The sequence below is a fragment of the Orcinus orca genome, chromosome 15, assembly GCF_937001465.1.
Source record: "Orcinus orca chromosome 15, mOrcOrc1.1, whole genome shotgun sequence".
Classification (NCBI taxonomy): Eukaryota; Metazoa; Chordata; class Mammalia; order Artiodactyla; family Delphinidae; genus Orcinus; species Orcinus orca.
The window spans coordinates 28,585,776-28,602,382 of NC_064573.1; the positions used below are offsets into that span (position 1 = coordinate 28,585,776).

The 16,607-nt window shown below is 44.7% G+C and overlaps 1 protein-coding gene across 4 annotated transcripts in view; it reads right to left on the reverse strand.

Moving 5' to 3' along the window:
* Positions 1-16,607, reverse strand: part of SETBP1 (SET binding protein 1) — a 378,322-nt gene that overhangs the window by 343,912 nt on the left and 17,803 nt on the right. For all 4 annotated transcript variants that reach the window (XM_049697762.1, XM_033421334.2, XM_033421335.2 and 1 more), the window contains exon 2: positions 12,841-13,488. In XM_049697762.1, coding sequence (XP_049553719.1) covers positions 12,841-13,326 — 486 coding nt within the window. In that variant the 5' untranslated portion in view covers positions 13,327-13,488. The remainder of the gene's footprint in view (positions 1-12,840; positions 13,489-16,607) is intronic.

Genomic DNA, 16,607 nt, shown 5'->3' on the forward strand with positions numbered 1-16,607 from the left:
AAAGGATTAACATGCAGGTTCTTAAACAAGGGGGTCCCCCATTTACAGCTGACAGCGGCAGCTGCAACTTCTGACTCTCCTGCAGAATGGCAGGGAATCGAATCAAAAAGAAAAGCAAGTGGACAACCTTTCCTCCGGGAGCACGAAACACAATACCAGCCTCTCGCCAAACCCAGCAGACCCCAGCTCTGATTGGAGGTTGCCTTGGAACAAAGGGAAATTGGTATTTAAAAAAAAATCTTCTGAAAGCCAACTCAGCAGATGGTTTTTTCCTGGGCTCCAAGAGAGGGGGGTGGGGCAGGGAGGTGGGGGTAGGGGAAGGATGCCGGGATAACCCAACTGCCACCAGGATACAGATGACTGAGAAGTGACAAAGATGGGTAAAGAAGGCTGACCTCTCGCCCCAGAATTTCACAAAGGGCAATTACACCATGTGCTGGTGATCTGGACTAAGCCGCTGATCACATCCAACCTGCAGCTGCTGTTGACCACAGCCACGTCTGGGGGCTTTATCCAAAGCTGGGGAAGAGAGAGCCTAGGGATATTAGAGGAAGCCTGGAAAAGTTTAATTAGAGACTACAGCTTGTTAAGAATCTAATATAGGGTAGTTCTACAGAAAAACACCTTATATTTCCATTTCACTTTTAACATTTCAGAACCACTTTACAACCGTGCGCTCAGATTATCTTCAAAGTAATGTGTAAGGAAGAGACACAGTATTAATCCCCTGTTAAATATGAGAAAACAGAGATTCACTTGCTAAAAGCAGAAGGACTCAAAACCAGAACCCCCAGCACGGAGTGGTCACCCTCCCCTCAAGTCTCAGGCCAGACAGGGCTAATGGAATCTTGTTTTGGACAGGTCCTTTGCTGAATCCCACATTTTCAGTCCAAACCAGGACACCTAAGAATACTTTTGTAAACAGCTTCTAGATTAAGTCTCAGTGAGCCTATTATCCATAGCTCTGTGCTGCATGTACTGCCAGCTATCACTTCTTACCATGTCTCACTGCTGCTATGCCCTGATGAGGAATGTTCTCCAGCGGGGAGGTGGCTGTAGGTCTCCGGGATGAAGCTACAATGCCCAGGTTCACCCACAGCCTAGACTGGGAACATGCAGGAGGAGCAATTAGGTGAGCTGCACAGGACTCAACTATTCTCTCTTGAGGAGGTACCAGCAGGACCAGCTAAAGTGCACCATTCAACGATGGCGTCCTACTGCTAGAAACCAAGAGACCAAGGGTCTGATGAAGGTTTGAGTCTCTCCATTCCCTCTCCCCTGGTAATTAGTTGTAACTTAGGGCAAGCCAGATTAAAAACCCTCAAAGTCCCTCCCTCAGTCTTTAAAACAGGGAGGAATAACAGCTGCTTCATGGAACTATCCCAAAAACAAACCAGAAAGAGGTTACAGTTGGGCGATGCAAACCCTTTGTAAAGGTACTGCGCAGATGTGACGGTTGCTACCAATTTTCCACACTATGCACTATCTGAAACACTCATTTTGACAGTATGTTGTACTGTCCTGGGTTTTACCCTAAATGCTCTGAGATCAATTCTTCCAATAAGAACTGTCTATACCCCACACAGCATTTATGCTGAACACAACCTACAACTCTGTAGATTCATGTCGAATTTAGATGCTTCAACTCTCCTATGGTATATCTGGATGGGAGCACAGAAAAGGCAGCATGATGAAAAGTTTCAGATGTTTCTAAAAAACCAATGCAAAATATACAGGGCTGACTAGGCAGAAGCTGTTTTGATAGAAAAGAGAGTTTTTTCCATAGAGCTACCTTCATTGGCACAGAGCTAACAAGAACTTGTTTGACACCCAGGCCAGGAAATAAAAGACACAACTTCTGTCCTCAGAGAGCATACACCGTAACCGAGAAGAAAATACTTTACCTTTGATAACACACTTTTAAAACTTTTTTAGTTAGATCCAAAAAGGCCACTATGTAAATGAGAAAGCAGGTTCACAGATGGTGGAGAACCATCTAGGGATGCCCCAGTATGAAAGCACAGAAGACGAACTCTGAGTGAGAGGGCATCTACATTTCAAAGTTGCCCTATTTCTGTGCCTTCTGCGTAGTCCACAGACCCTAACTAGCTTTGACTCAGATCCCTGCCTAGAACTATGCACAAAGAAATGATAAGAAGGATAATGCAAACACCTGCATTTTGGCCCAGAGTCCACTGTATGTAGGATGTGACGATGTGGACCAGCAAAAGTAGCAGAAGGCAATATTAAATTGGAGTCTCCTTGACCTTGAGCTCAGTATACACTGACAATGATGAAGCTGCCCAGAAAGCTGACAGAGCCTGGGGTCCTGTTAATAGAGATACTACGCTTAGAGTGGAGGAGGGCACAGTCCCCTGCAGCCCCAGACCACCTTCCAGTTTTGTCCTCTGCTCTGTGAGTCCTCCCCACTGATGCCTTTTAGGAAGGACACTGACAAAGTGGCATTCCTGGCATAGGAACCAAGGTGCTTTGGCATCAGGAAACGATGGAGTCCCAGGAACTGGAAATATTTAGGCTTTAAAAGAATGATTTTAGTGCAACATAAGAAAGAGCTTTACTAAAACCAGAGCTGCCTCAAGAGGTAGCAGCGAGCCTCCTCCCTGAGGGCCATTGAGCAGCGGCCAAATAACTGTCCATGAGGGATTTTGGAAGGTGTCTTCTGTTTATGAGCGAGGCTGCAATGGAAATATTCAGAGGATCTTCTGACTCTCAGTGAAGTCCATGATGCTGGAAGTGTGACCCAACTGTGGGCCCATTCTTTCCTTTTGACCCATAGCTTCTGTGGTTGGCCTTCGCCTGCCTCCTGGCCTGGTGCCAGATTCTGGCCTGTGTCAGATTTAACTCCTGGTTCTCAGACCCTTTCTGGATCTCCTGATCTTGCCTTCCTTCATGACCCAACGGCACCCATATCCCAGCATGATGCTGCCCTGCCGCTTACTCAATGGCAGTAATCCAGTAGGAAGACTGGGAAGTTCAGGAACCTGATGGTGCAAGAAAGAGCCCCACAGCCAAATAAACCCGTGTCCACCTCTTGCTCCCCTGAAAGGACAAGGATGGAGAAATCACGGAGATTCCCACTGTATGCTACAAATAGATCTCCTTTAACCACACCCATGATCCACTCCTTTAAGGCTGTTCTCCAGAGATACAGTCTGTTGTGAACAATGCTGAAACCCCCGATTTGTTTAGTGTTGTGAATGGGTTCTCATTCACAGCACTGAACAAATGAACTAACTGGCCTGGCATGAAAGGCTGCCCACATTCCCGGGCACATTCATATCTGCAAATGATTACTTCTTATTGGCAAGGCATGGTGGTCCACCTTGAAGGTCAGAACTGCTGTCTGTCCCTGTCCCTTCAAGAATTCTCTACCCACTCTGCTCCATCTCCACCAATCCTCCCCCACCCCACCCCAACTGTGAAACTGGCTAGAAACTTGTGAGGGCCGAAAAAGACACTGTGGGAAAAACACCATAAACAAGGTCTAGAAAAACACACTGAAGCAACCTGCATTTGATACTAATGATGATTATCAAATGGCCTCAAGGGCCAGGTACCAAGATGGGAACTGCTTGGATTTTTCAGAGTCAATAAAGGCCTCCACTCTTTCCCCTGGTGAGGTCAGAGGCTGGTGGGGAGGTGAGGGAAGTTAGTCTGAGGAGGGAGGGGCAGGCAAGAAAAAGCACAAACCTGGGACTTCAGAGGCAAAGGCACACTCCAGGTACAGACGGAGGCCTCCTGCCTTCATAGGCCAAGATCCAATGGAATACTATGGAAGGTGGAAAGGAGCCCTAGAAGTTATGTCATCCAAACCTGCCCTCAGTGCAGGGACTGGGCTGGCTATCCTGGGCTGACATGCTCTGACTGCGGCCTCAGCTTGCACCAAGCGCTTGCGGCTTCACCAGACAGCACATAATTCAGACTCCTGCACACACTGCATACAACAGCTAGTCCATGTGGGTGTTTGCATGCTGTGTCTGTCTGCACACCTCCTGGGAACCTGGCTCTACTGAGTTTCTGCCTTCCCACTGGCAGCCTCTCCCTCTGGCCACTGGCTCCTCTTGTGGGCATGCGGGGAGCAGAGTCTTAATGCCACCTTCCAAGTCAAGTCACCCTGAGGACCAAATGAGTTGAAACCATTTCCCCAAAGTAACTTGGCCATGTGAAAATTATAACACGAATTTTTAGCTTATTGTGGATAAACCAAACCCCTATAACACAAGGCTTCATTGCCTCATGTGTTTGATTTCTGTATGTAAGGCAGTCAGGAGCCTGAACCAATGCCTGAGGCCCAGGCTTTGAGAACCTCACTGCCACATCCCCATGTTCTCTGCCTAGGAAACCTTAACCAGACCCAGCGACTTCCTGACCAAAGTGACTCATGTCTCGTGAACAAGAAAGGCAGGAGAGGGACATCCTGGGATGTCCTGCATTGTAGTGTTTGGAAGGTGGGATGTTTTTCATTTAGAGTTGCAGGAATCAGAAGACCCAAAGGATGGGGTAGAGAAGGGCAAAACAGGATTATTTCTCTTGCCTTTTATTAAAAATAAAAAAAGGCAACGCAACTGAAGGTCAACTGGAAATGCCTTAAGAGAGGACTTTTCAAGGATGTAGAATTGGGATGATGGAGAAGGGCAGGTGACTCTGCAAATGCTGGGAGCGTGTCAGGGGTGCAAGGAAGTACCAGCTGAACCCCACTTGATCATTCTTATGACACTACTTCGAAAGTTTCATTTTGAGTCATGCTTTGAGCTTAGCAGCAATCCTGGTTTGGCAGATAAGTGACCACAGAGATAAAAGACCTTTGAATCATCTCTAAATAAATCCCATACCAATTCTCACCACCAAGAAAAAAAAGCATTAGTGGCATGCTTTATTAGTAGATGCTTGTGCAGGCATCAGAAATAAACACACTGGCACCGCCACCCAGCCAACACAATTCAACATAGCCACGAGCAGTATTAAAACAGGATCAGCCTAAAGAAACACATGGCTTCTTAGACAGCCCACCCCTCCTAGGCACCCAGCACAACTGCAGGTCACTGTGTACCTAGCTGTGACTGTACTGAGGAGGGTCCTGTGGGTGACCTGGAAGAGAGAGAAGCAGAACGGGAATAAAGGTGATGCACACTGAGTGAGGTGCTGTGCTAAGCGCACCAGGCACTTTCATCTCCACAAGACACCAGCAAAGAGATGCTACTATTATCCTGGTTTTCACACAGTTAGGAAACTGTTTCAAGGGGTTAAGTAACTTGCTTAAGGTTATAGGGAGCCCAGGTTCTAGTGCAGGTTCTCTGCAGAGAACCTGCTCTAGAATCAGGGGATCTGAGTTCAAATCCACTCTCAGGACAGGTACTCTTTCTAACAGATCCCTTATTTCTTACCTGAACAATTCAGGGAATGAATGACTCTCTATCAGACAAGAACACAATTTTCTTGCTTTTACTGACAGGTTTATCTTCAATGGCACAGAGTTCACCAAAGGATGTTCCTTGTTGAAGTCCAAAATGAAACTAAGTACCAAGAGGAAAAGAGCCAGCACCATGCTTTAAACCCCCAGAGAATCCCAAACACAGGAAGAAAACAAGAAGCACACAAGGAGGGAAGAGGGGAACCAAACATTCCCAGAATATCTTCATGGAATGCAAGTCTGATAAATCTCACCACTTTTTAAGCTCAACTCTGACATTTGCTCCCACAATTTTAGGCCTTTTGACACTGGGGCAAAAAGGAAACAATCTGATAACAGAACAGTGGGTCCCGAAGAGAGGTTAAAAATTTTGTTTATAGTAACTAGTTTTCTTAAAGAGAAAGTCTTGCCTCATCTAACAGAATGACTCTTTAAGTTTCCAGTTTTGGGAAGAGAAATAAGGCTTCAGAGGTCAAAAGCTGTTTGTTTTCTTTTTCTTTCTTTCTTTTTTTTTTTTTTTAACATGCAAAAACTGAGATCCAGGAAGGTAAAGCATTCTTATTGAAGCTGTTAATAACAGAGGCAGAGCTGGTACGTAGGGCTCCTGTCCCCAAGTCCAGTGTTCTTTCCCGAACACCAACTCCAGATGTCAAATGTAACCTGTTGCTCGGTAGATACAATTACTTTATGGAAAAGGTTTTTAGCTCTAAAATAACTATAGAGAAACCTATCAGGAAACAAAATTTTCAGGCACTCTGATGAATAAATAGGAATGATGCTGCTTTAAAAAAAAAAATCTATAGAGAGAAAATATAAAATTAAACGAGAGGGGAAATTCAGCTTCTTGTGAAGAAATGCTGACCAGACCTGCTCTCCCAGCCAGGTTGAGGGTGTTGTAAGGGAAGAAGCTCATATACTCCCAGGAGTTCAAAGCACCACATTCACATACCCTGAGGAAGGGAGGGCAAGCCCTCAGCCAAGCAATGCACCTCGGAGTGACCAGAGAAGGGGCTGCACAAATGATGGCGAGGGAGGGACGCCTGAACCCTAAGGAGGGTGGAAGGCTCTCTGTTGGATGCTCAGGACCACCCATCAGAGTGGATGAGGAGATGGAGATGGGTGCAGCACCAGAGGTCCAGCAATCTGAGCTACCTTTCATCCCCTGCCCAACATGCCCTCCCTCCTGCAGCCCCTCCAAACTGCTATATCCCATAGAGGGTCAGGCGAGAAATGTGCATCTCAGCAGTTTACAGGGGAAATGGAGAACCCTGGTGCAGCCCTCCTTACTGACAACTGTACTACCAAGTCTCTCCTTTTATGCTTCTCTTCCCTACATCACTTTCATCATGTTCCCTGGACCCCCAACCCTTCCTTTCCCCAATTCAAAGCCTGCTGAGCACTTCCATTACTTATAGAATTAAATGCAAACCCATTCATTTATTTATTTTATTTTTTTTTTTTTTTGCGGTACGCGGGCCTCTGAGTGTTGTGGCCTCTCCCGTTGCGGAGCACAGGCTCCGGACGCGCAGGCTCAGCGGCCGTGGCTCACGGGCTCAGCGGCCGTGGCTCACGGGCCCAGCCGCTCCGCAGCATGTGGGATCTTCCCGGACCGGGGCACGAACCCGCGTCCCCTGCATCGGCAGGGGGACTCCCAACCACTGCGCCACCAGGGAAGCCCCATTCATTTATTTGATATTCATCACTCTCTGCAATCTGATGTCAGGCTAGCTTCCCATCTACACCACCTAAAAAGCCTTTTTTCTCTCCCATATTTTGTGTGTTTGACACGAGGGAGGTGCTATTTGAAGTATCAGTACATGAATTTGTGACCTGTCAGACTTCCCAAGAGAGGGTTATGAGTGCTCAAAAGAGAATACAGGGTCTTTCCATACACATGTGATGATGTTCTACATGGGGTTACTAAGAAGGAATCCTGATCATGGATCAGGACCATCGCAGGCCCTGAGGAATATGAGGTTGATGTCTCTGCTGCTAGAGAAAATAGGTTCTCCTGATGAAGCTGGGGGAAGGGGAACATTAAGTCTAAGGAAACAAAACAGAAGCAAATAACAATCCATAAGCACAATAAAGGAAAAAATAAGACTCTAACTCATTAGGCTTTGAAACACTTGGAATTTAAGACAGCAGGCCAGGTTATGATCCTGCCATCCTCGCCAATATGGGAAAGTGGAGAGAAATGCCCTCATGCTGGATCCTCATCTCCCAGAAGCCCTGTCCCGTGTGGGCACTTGAGGCCTGGACTCCAGTATTGGCCAAACAGTCTAGAAGAACTGACTTCAAAGGCCAACTCTGCTCCTGCTTATCTGAAGCCACTGAGCCTCAATTTCCTCATCTGTAAATAAATACCATCTGGGGCTTCCCTGGTGGCGCAGTGGTTCAGAGTCCACCTGCCGATGCGGGGGACACGGGTTCGTGCCCCGGTCCGGGAGGATCCCACACGCCGTGGAACGGCTAGGCCTGTGAGCCATGGCCACTGGGCCTGCGCGTCCGGAGCCTGTGCTCCGCAACGGGAGAGGCCACAACAGTGAGAGGCCCGCGTAACGCAAAAAAAATAAAATAAAATAAAATAAATAAAAATAAATAAATACCATCTGTCCGACAGGACTGTAATAAGGACTAGTAGAGAAAGTGAATACAGATAAAAGAGCTAGCCGCAGGTCTGCCACATGGCTCAATAAATCGGAACTATTACTATGACGTGTGCTCTGTAAATTACCCATTTTCTCCTAAAATCTTACATTGGGTTATATCATGTGGAAACTAGCATCTCAATTTGGCAGATGAGGAAACCAGGGCTTCAGCAAGGTTATATTCCAGATCCAGAGTCACAAAGCCAGTTGGTGCAGATAACCACACCACATTTTCTACCCTGGATCACTGTACAGTGCTTGTCTCAGAACACCCTCTCCTTCTCATGCCATTGAACCTGGTGGGTATCCTGACACCCACAGAAAGTCCTCAGAAAGAGGAGAGCTGCTAAACTCTGCCCAGCTGAGAGCCTCTTAAAATACAGTATGTTAACACGTATATATGGAATCTAAAAAATAATAATAATAATAATTCTGAAGAACCTAGGGGCAGGACAGGAATAAAGACGCAGACGTAGAGAATAGGCTTGAGGACACGGGGAGGGGAAAGGGTAAGCTGGGACAAAGTGAGAGAGTGGCATGGAAATATATACACTACCAAATGTAAAACAGATAGCTAGTGGGAAGCAGCCGCATAGCACAGGGAGATCAGCTCGGTGCTTTGTGACCACCTAGAGGGGTGGGATAGGGAGGATGGGAGGGAGACACAAGAAGGAGGAGATATGGGGATATATGTATATGCATAGCTGACTCACTTTGTTATAAAGCAGAAACTAACACACCATTGTACAGCAATTATACTCCAATAAAGATGTTAAAAAGAAAAACAAAAAAAAACCTGTCATTGTTGGAACATTTTAAGTTCACATGTTATACCTGAACTTGCTTCTAGAGACTCATTCTCATGTTCTCTATTGTTTTTATTGAGTGACCTAGAAGGAAAGTAGAGGAAGCTTAAGTTATTATACCACTTACCTGAGTCAGTCTAAGATGCAACAACATGGGTGCTGTGATAAAGAGCAAGGTGCATTTATGGGATCATCCATCTGCAACTCAGGACCTGCCCAAAGGACAATTCTGAGGCCCTAAAATATGTTCTGAGCTCTCTTTTCAGCCTCCACTTCTTACCAAATGCTGCTCTTACACCTCACATAAATCAATTCATCATAAACCCTCTTCCAGGCAGCATCTCAAGTGCCATCCTAAGTTTACATGGAAGGGAGGTGATCTGTCCGCTGGTTAGAAGAGTCCACGCATCCTTGAGCCAATTAAGTGGTATTTTCATGGGTCCCTCCTAACATCCTACTACTGAAGTGGCCCTGTTACCTGAAAATCTGTAACAACTCTCCAGTTTGGAGGACTGGGCCTAGGTTTGAAATTTGGAATAAAGCTCTTAAGCATACCACACATACATCTCCTCACCCCACAGCAGTATAACATGTACAGATAGAAGTAGCAGAAAACTAGCTGTGATATGTAAGGAATGCCATAATTATCCTACAGAACGTTCTTTTTACAAAAAACAATGAGAAAGCAAATCATTTGGGATCCAATATAAGCTGTCTTTGCCAAAGGCTGTCAAACAATGACTTGAACAAAATTGATTGGTCTGCAAAAGTAAAACAAACAAAAACAAAAAAACAACAAGAAAAGCACATAATGATTAACGCTCATTTTTCCCCAGCCTCCAAGTTTGGAGGCTGAATCGTTCAAAACAAAATGAAATAAAACAAAATCCTTGTTATCCTAAAACTCACTGTCCTTCCCCTAAGTCACGGGTCAACAAGTGTTTTTGGTCAGAACTAGATAGCAGAGAGTTTAAGCTCTGAGGGCCATACACTCTCTGTCACAACTACTCAACTCTGCTGTCGAAGTGCAAAAGCAGCCATAGCCGAAACGTAAATAAATAGATGTGGCTCCATTCCAATAAAAATGTATTTATGGACAGGGAAATTTGAATTTCGTATAATTTTCCCATCTTACAAAATATTATTCTCTTTTTGATTTTTTCCCAACCATTCTTTGCTTGTGGGCTGTATAAAAATAGGCGGGGGGCTGGATTTTGCCCACGGACTACAGTTTGCCAAACCTGCTCTAAGTCAGCATATATGATCAGGTGATACCCAAGTAGGCATCTCCACCTGCTCAAGCACCAGCTCAACAGAGCCTTCTTCCAAGCTCTTAGCAAAGGACCTGAGTCCCAAGGGCCACTCCATGTACACTTCTTCAGTGAGCAACCTGCCTCAAAATAAAAAATCCAGAAGACTAGATTTTAGAGTGAGACACTGATCTGATGCTTACAAAATGCCATCCTCATCCTTTTCCCTATCTCAAATTACTGATCATGTACTTCCCATTCATACAAATAAATAAATTCTGCAAGCTCATTCCACTGAGCTTTTCCGTACAAATAGTAAGCAAGGTTTCCACCTTTCCACCTCAGCTCCAGCTTTTGCTTACTCCTTGTTTGCAAAACAACAGGCACTTGAAGAGTAATAAAGTTCACATTCTATCCCAATAGAGATCAGAGAACTTCCTATCATCTATCAAATGATTAAGACCCAGTACCGATAACTTTATTCGTTCATCTCTGGAAAGAATCAGCTCTAGGCATAACGTAGGAAGAATAAAGGAGTACAATATGAAGCAAGCTTCTAACAATTTAAAATTTTCATAGATATTCCCATTACAGTGCCAGCATAACACAGCACTGTACATTGAATTTCAGCCTTTCTCCTTCCTTTCTTCCCCCTCCAATTGCTCAGGCTTAGAAAAGCATACTTGGTAAATCACGTATTCAAAGAAGCAATTTCTTCTCTCTTTCCAATAAAGCACAAAAGGGCATCCAACTTTTTGGGTGAGAATGACCAGCCTGAGAATTTCAGATATGAGAGTGGAGGTCCATTGCACATTTCAGCTTTGAAATCATCCCCATGTCACAAATTCCAGAGTTTTATTCTGGGACATTCCAATAGACAGAAGCCTATATTTGGGAACAATCTTATGGCCTTAGGAAAGTAGTACTGACCAGGACAACTTACTCTCTTTCTAGGATAGTGAATTTGGGTTTGCACACCCAAAACTGTGGGCTGCTACTCAAACTCTGGCAGTGATGGGGATGGAGGGAAAACTGTTACCACAGTTTTCAAGACTGGTCACCCACACAAAAATCCAACAACACTCTTTGTGCCATCTCAGTGACCAGGGTCAAAGACACTCATTTTCAAAGCTGAAGAGACCCAACTCCAAAGCAAAGGCTAACTTTCTGAGCCTGCTTGCATTTCTTTGCATCTGCTTGCAAAAATCTCAAAAGTTTCCATGTGCATCTAGATAATCCTTGGTTTTATGACAGAGAACCCACAAAGCATCGCAAAGTTGTAAATGGGGAGGGGAGAGGGGAAAGCACTACCTCTATGCTACATAAAAACACACCAATTTCTAAAGATTCCTTTGTGGTCCAAATGTTAAAGTAAAATGGCCAACTGCCCTGGCTTGCCCAGGACTGAACCTGGATGCAGGACTTTCCATTTAAAAACCAGGATAGTCTCAGCAAACTGGGGGTGTTGGTCACCCAGAAATGTCTCTTCTAGTCCAAGTTTTTGGATTTTAACTTCGACAAATCTGCCAAAATGCCTAGCATAAGGAAGGGCACAAGCCCTACACTAAAGAAACAACATGATTCTTAGCAACTTTATTGAAAATGACTACCCCAAAGTTCAAAAACCACTGTCAACAGAAACACTACAGATTATCTCTGGGCTATAAAGGAGAGAGGTTCATTCATATAGACCATTTTATCTTCCATCATGTCCAGAGTCCAAATAATTATGATGTGGGGGAAAGAGTTACAAAGACTCTGGTTAACATCTACTACCTAGAACTGCAAAACTGTCAGCAAGAGGGCTCCTTTCAGAGCTGTTCACAAGACCCAGAGATTCTTGGAAACAAAAACTTTCTAGACTAGGGCAGCCCTCTGCTATCACAGCTGAGTGCCACACCCCTCCCAGAAATGGAGGTCTCTGTAACCCTCTGTGACACAAAATAAATACAATGAAACCTAGATCCATACATTCCCAACCAAAGAACATCACTAAATCACCTAGAGAGCTCCACACCCACATTGACTTTTATGAGGAAAATGACCATGTACCAAGTTCATTCAACACTCAATCTTAAAAGTCTACAGTTTGTTAGATAAAGCTTCATGCCAGTCCCCTACCCCTTCCCTTTCTCCAGCTCTAAAGCTCACCACTGGCTTCCAGGATAATGATCTCTCAGCCCTAGAAGAGCCTCATTTACTACAAAGACTGGGCTTCCTCAGTCAAGTAAGTGATTTATCTATTGTAGAAAGATTTACAGCAGTGATTGAAACCAAAAGGAGGTTATAACTGTTCTTGACTGTTCTGATTGACCAAAATTTTCAACATCCTACTCTCGACTGTGAGAACAAATGCAAATATTAAAGCAAAAAAAACAAAAAACACCCTCAAATTTTGTCACAGCTTAGCCAGATCTGACCCAGCCAATTGGCTGCTACACAATAAATAGGAACTTCCACGATTATAATTTTAGTAGTTTCTTTTTTGCTTTGTTTTGTTTTGTTTTTGGTCGATAGTATCCATAATAATAAATTGGATCCTATACCGAGATATCACAGACATTTATTCTGCAGGTCCTAAGTATTCCATCAAGGAGATTAGTAATTTATAAATAATTAAGTAATAAGCAAATAGACCCTTAAAGTTTGAGGATAAAATGGCAAAAACAAACAGAAAAAACCTAGTCAACAGGGATCCCTACCTTCTTTTTGGAGTGGCTTCTTTCCTCCTCCTTTGTGGCTTTGCTATTTTTCCCAGCACGGGACACCTTCTGGTCCCCAGACTGCTTGATGGTGATCTTGATCTCGGGTGGGCATATATAGTTCTCCAGATTCTTTGGGGGTTTCTTAGCCCGCTTCGTGGTCTGAATCTTCAGCTTCAGGCTCCCCTCTGTGAAGTTTGCCTCCTTGATAGAAAACTCCTGTTCTTCCAGACCATCTCCTGCCACCCATTTCTCACTGTCTGCATTGGAGTTGGAATCCACATCCCGTCCTGAGCCCAGTTCATCCTCCTCCTCTGGCTCCATGCGTTCTCCGCCTACTGGGATTCCCTTCCCAGTCTCCGGAGCAGAGAGCAAAGGTTCCCCTGCACAGCCAGGAGCAGTCAAGGGCTTGGCTGAGGAGACCGGCAGGAATTCCGACTCGCTCCCCCTTTGCCGGGAACTGCTTAAGACTTCCCTGGACTCCATGACAATCCTACAGTCTCCAAGAGTTCTCAGGAGGGGGACGGGGAAAAGGGAAAAGGAAAAGGTGAGAAGAAAGGGCACCCAAAATTCCAAGGAGAAAGTGGTCCAGCTGCTGGGTTCAGAGTCCCAGGGATGGAGGTTGTTCAGAAGGGATCAGATCTGCAACTGAGAAGCAGAGAGGTAATTAGCCATGGCAGGAAGGAAAATGACCTCAAAGGTAACTCAAACTAAGTTCCAGAAGCCCCATCCCACCTCACTTATCTATGGCATCAGAAAAAAATGATTGGAAATAAATCAAACCAGAAAGTGCACATCCCCAAATTATATTATATTGGAGCAGAGGGGGAAACACACGCACACACACAGCCTTCCATTGAATTGTTATTAATTTTTATGGTTGTGGGCCCAAGGATAAAGATAAGAGAGGTGAGTCCTCCGGTCCAATAATAAGCTAGATGCTTCTTATACTAAAGCCACAGCTGGCTGAGCCACCATCAAAGCCAACCATGATGAAAGGTTGCTAAGTGCTGATGCTCAGGTCTGTGGAAACTGCATCTGGCTGGCTTCTTGCACAACTTCCCTCTCACATGTGAAGAACAGTCTGCAAAGCTGAACACAACCCTGCGCTGCCTGGGCCAATCTCTCCATCCCCTCAGAAGAAGAACTTCTGGACCATTCTTCCTTTATTATCTTTCACTATGAATTATTTTAATCATGCACAAGTCTTGTCTTTATTTCTTAAAGTAAACAAATGCTAAGCTTAGGTGAAGCCTTGTAAAAGGAAAACAAAAAGAGTTCAGTGAGAAATTACTTCTAATGCTGTGATTAATGCAAAACAAATGCTAAAAATGTTTCCAACACAAAAGTTATTTAATCATTATCAATCATTTAGATAAAAATAGTCACCCGAGACAGTTTTAATTCCCTTCCTAGACCTTAAATAAAGTACCGTATGTCTACATGACAACAAAAAAGAGAGGGGAGAGAGGGAGCATTTCACAGGCCTCTGGAAGTGCCAGGAATCCCCCCAGGATTTTTTATTCTGCCTTCCTCCTCACCAAACCATCATAGGATCAGCTAAACTATCCTTCACCCTTATTCACTCCATGTCCCATTATTCTCAATTTCATATTCATCATTTTTAAAGCTCAAAAGAAAGCCCAAATGCTCATTCTCAAGAGAAAAACCTCAAGCCCTGGGGCCGCCCTCAACTTCAAGACATCATCTCCTTCTACCCCTGGCTGTAGGTAAGATTACATCCAAGCCTTCACAAATGTCTGAACAGTCAGCAGAAGGCATTACAGCATACCTTAGGCTGCTACCTTTGAACCCATCAATTTAAGGAACTGACCAGCAAATGTGCCCACCAGAAAATGCCAAAAATGCCTGCAAACATACATTCAGAACAGCCAAGAACTGGAAACCGAACGGGTACTTCCTCCCACTGGAATCAGTACATTTTCAGCTGACGCCCTGTGAGGAAGACAGCCAGCAAGGCAGCAGGGCTTCAACATGGACCCTGCTCCCCAGAGAAGCCCAGGAACATACTCAGCTCCTGGAAATTGCGCAGCCCCGCAGAAAGACACGTTTACAACTGCTTCCACTTAGGGGAAAACCCAATGAATGCAGCACTTCTGCAAGAGAAGTGGCTGCCTGGTGAGAGCGTGAGGCTCCTTCCCAAAGTTGTCAAGCAAACACTGGACTGCCACCTGTGCCCCATGCTACAAAAGGGACCAAGTCCCCACTTAGGAGCAGAGGAGGGTAGTTAGACCAGATGACACTATGTTTCCTTTACTTGTGAGATTCTTGTCTCATCTAGACTGATCTGCCTACCTGCCCAAAACCTTACATAGGTTTTAAAAAGTCATATTCAAATCAACATTCATTGAGGCCTCTCTTACTAGTGTCAGGTAACACACTGCTGTTGGAGGCATCAAGATGCCTGAGAACCTGTCCCTATTTACCTCTACTGAGCAAAAAACCATACAAATTGGTAGCCATGTTTCTTATGGCAACAGTGTTCAGTGGTTTACTCCCTCTGGCAGGAATCTCCAGCGTTACATTTTAATTCCCTGGTACCTACCAGTAAAGCGTCCTTTGGTCAGAGCAAAAGCTGAGGTATATTCTCCATAAAATTTCCTAAACTAAATCTATTTGGACCTTTGAACCAGAGTAGGTCAATAGCTACTGCAGGTTCTGTGATGAGAGAAAAGAAAGTAAATTCTAAACTTTAGAGGAATAGATAGGAGTACGAAGTGGATAAATTATCTATATTGAGAAAGTATCTTCCCTTTAAAAAATGACTCACTTCAGAGTTTCTTATATTTAGTAGTATAAATCATTAACTAATTAATATAGAAGACAAAGTTCCAAAACTTGAAACTCAAATAGTAAGAGATCCACAAAAAATGAATATTCAAGGGCTTCCCTGGTGGCGCAGTGGTTGGGAGTTCGCCTGCCGATGCAGGAGACGTGGGTTCGTGCCCCGGTCCGGGAGGATCCCACGTGCTGCACAGCGGCTGGGCCCGTGAGCCACAGCCGCTGGGCCTGCGCGTCCAGAGCCTGTACTCCGCAACGGGAGAGGCCACGGCAGCGAGGGGCCCACGTACCGCAAAAAAAAAAAAAAAAAAAAAATGAATATTCAACAATTTTTTTTTCAGTTCTCCTCCAGTCAAGATCCTAAGATACACAATTTAAATACAATCTCTTTCCTCAAGGAGGTTACACTCTTGAAGAACGATTTGAAAAACAAAACAGATTTTTATATAAGGGATAGAAACAAAGGGAAGAGAAAGGGTTTTCCACTTGGGCAAGGTGTAGACTGATAGATAGGAAACTACACAGGAAGTCCTCAAGAGAGCATAGGATATGGCTCTGACCTTGAGGGGCTTCAATAAGTGGAGTGGGAAGGAAGACATGGCAAACAGAAGGAACAGCATGAGGCAAGGCCTGGGCAGGAGCACACAGGGTTATGTTCAGGAAAGAGAAAGCTGAGGTTTGGCTAGGAGGTGTGGTACAATGTGGTGACTGGTAAGAGGTATAGCTGGAGATAAAAGGTTACAGCCAGATCATGGACATCACTGAATGGCACGCTAATGAGCTGGATTTTATCTTAAAGGTAATGGGAAGCCATTTAAGTAGGGGATGTCAGTAGGGAAGGGGTATTATTAAAGTTATGCTTTAGAAAGATAATTCCGGCATGTGGTGTGAGGGCTGAATTAAGGGAACCTGATATTAGAGGCAGGGGGACCATAAAAAGGCTCGGCTGAAATTCAATTCTTGTT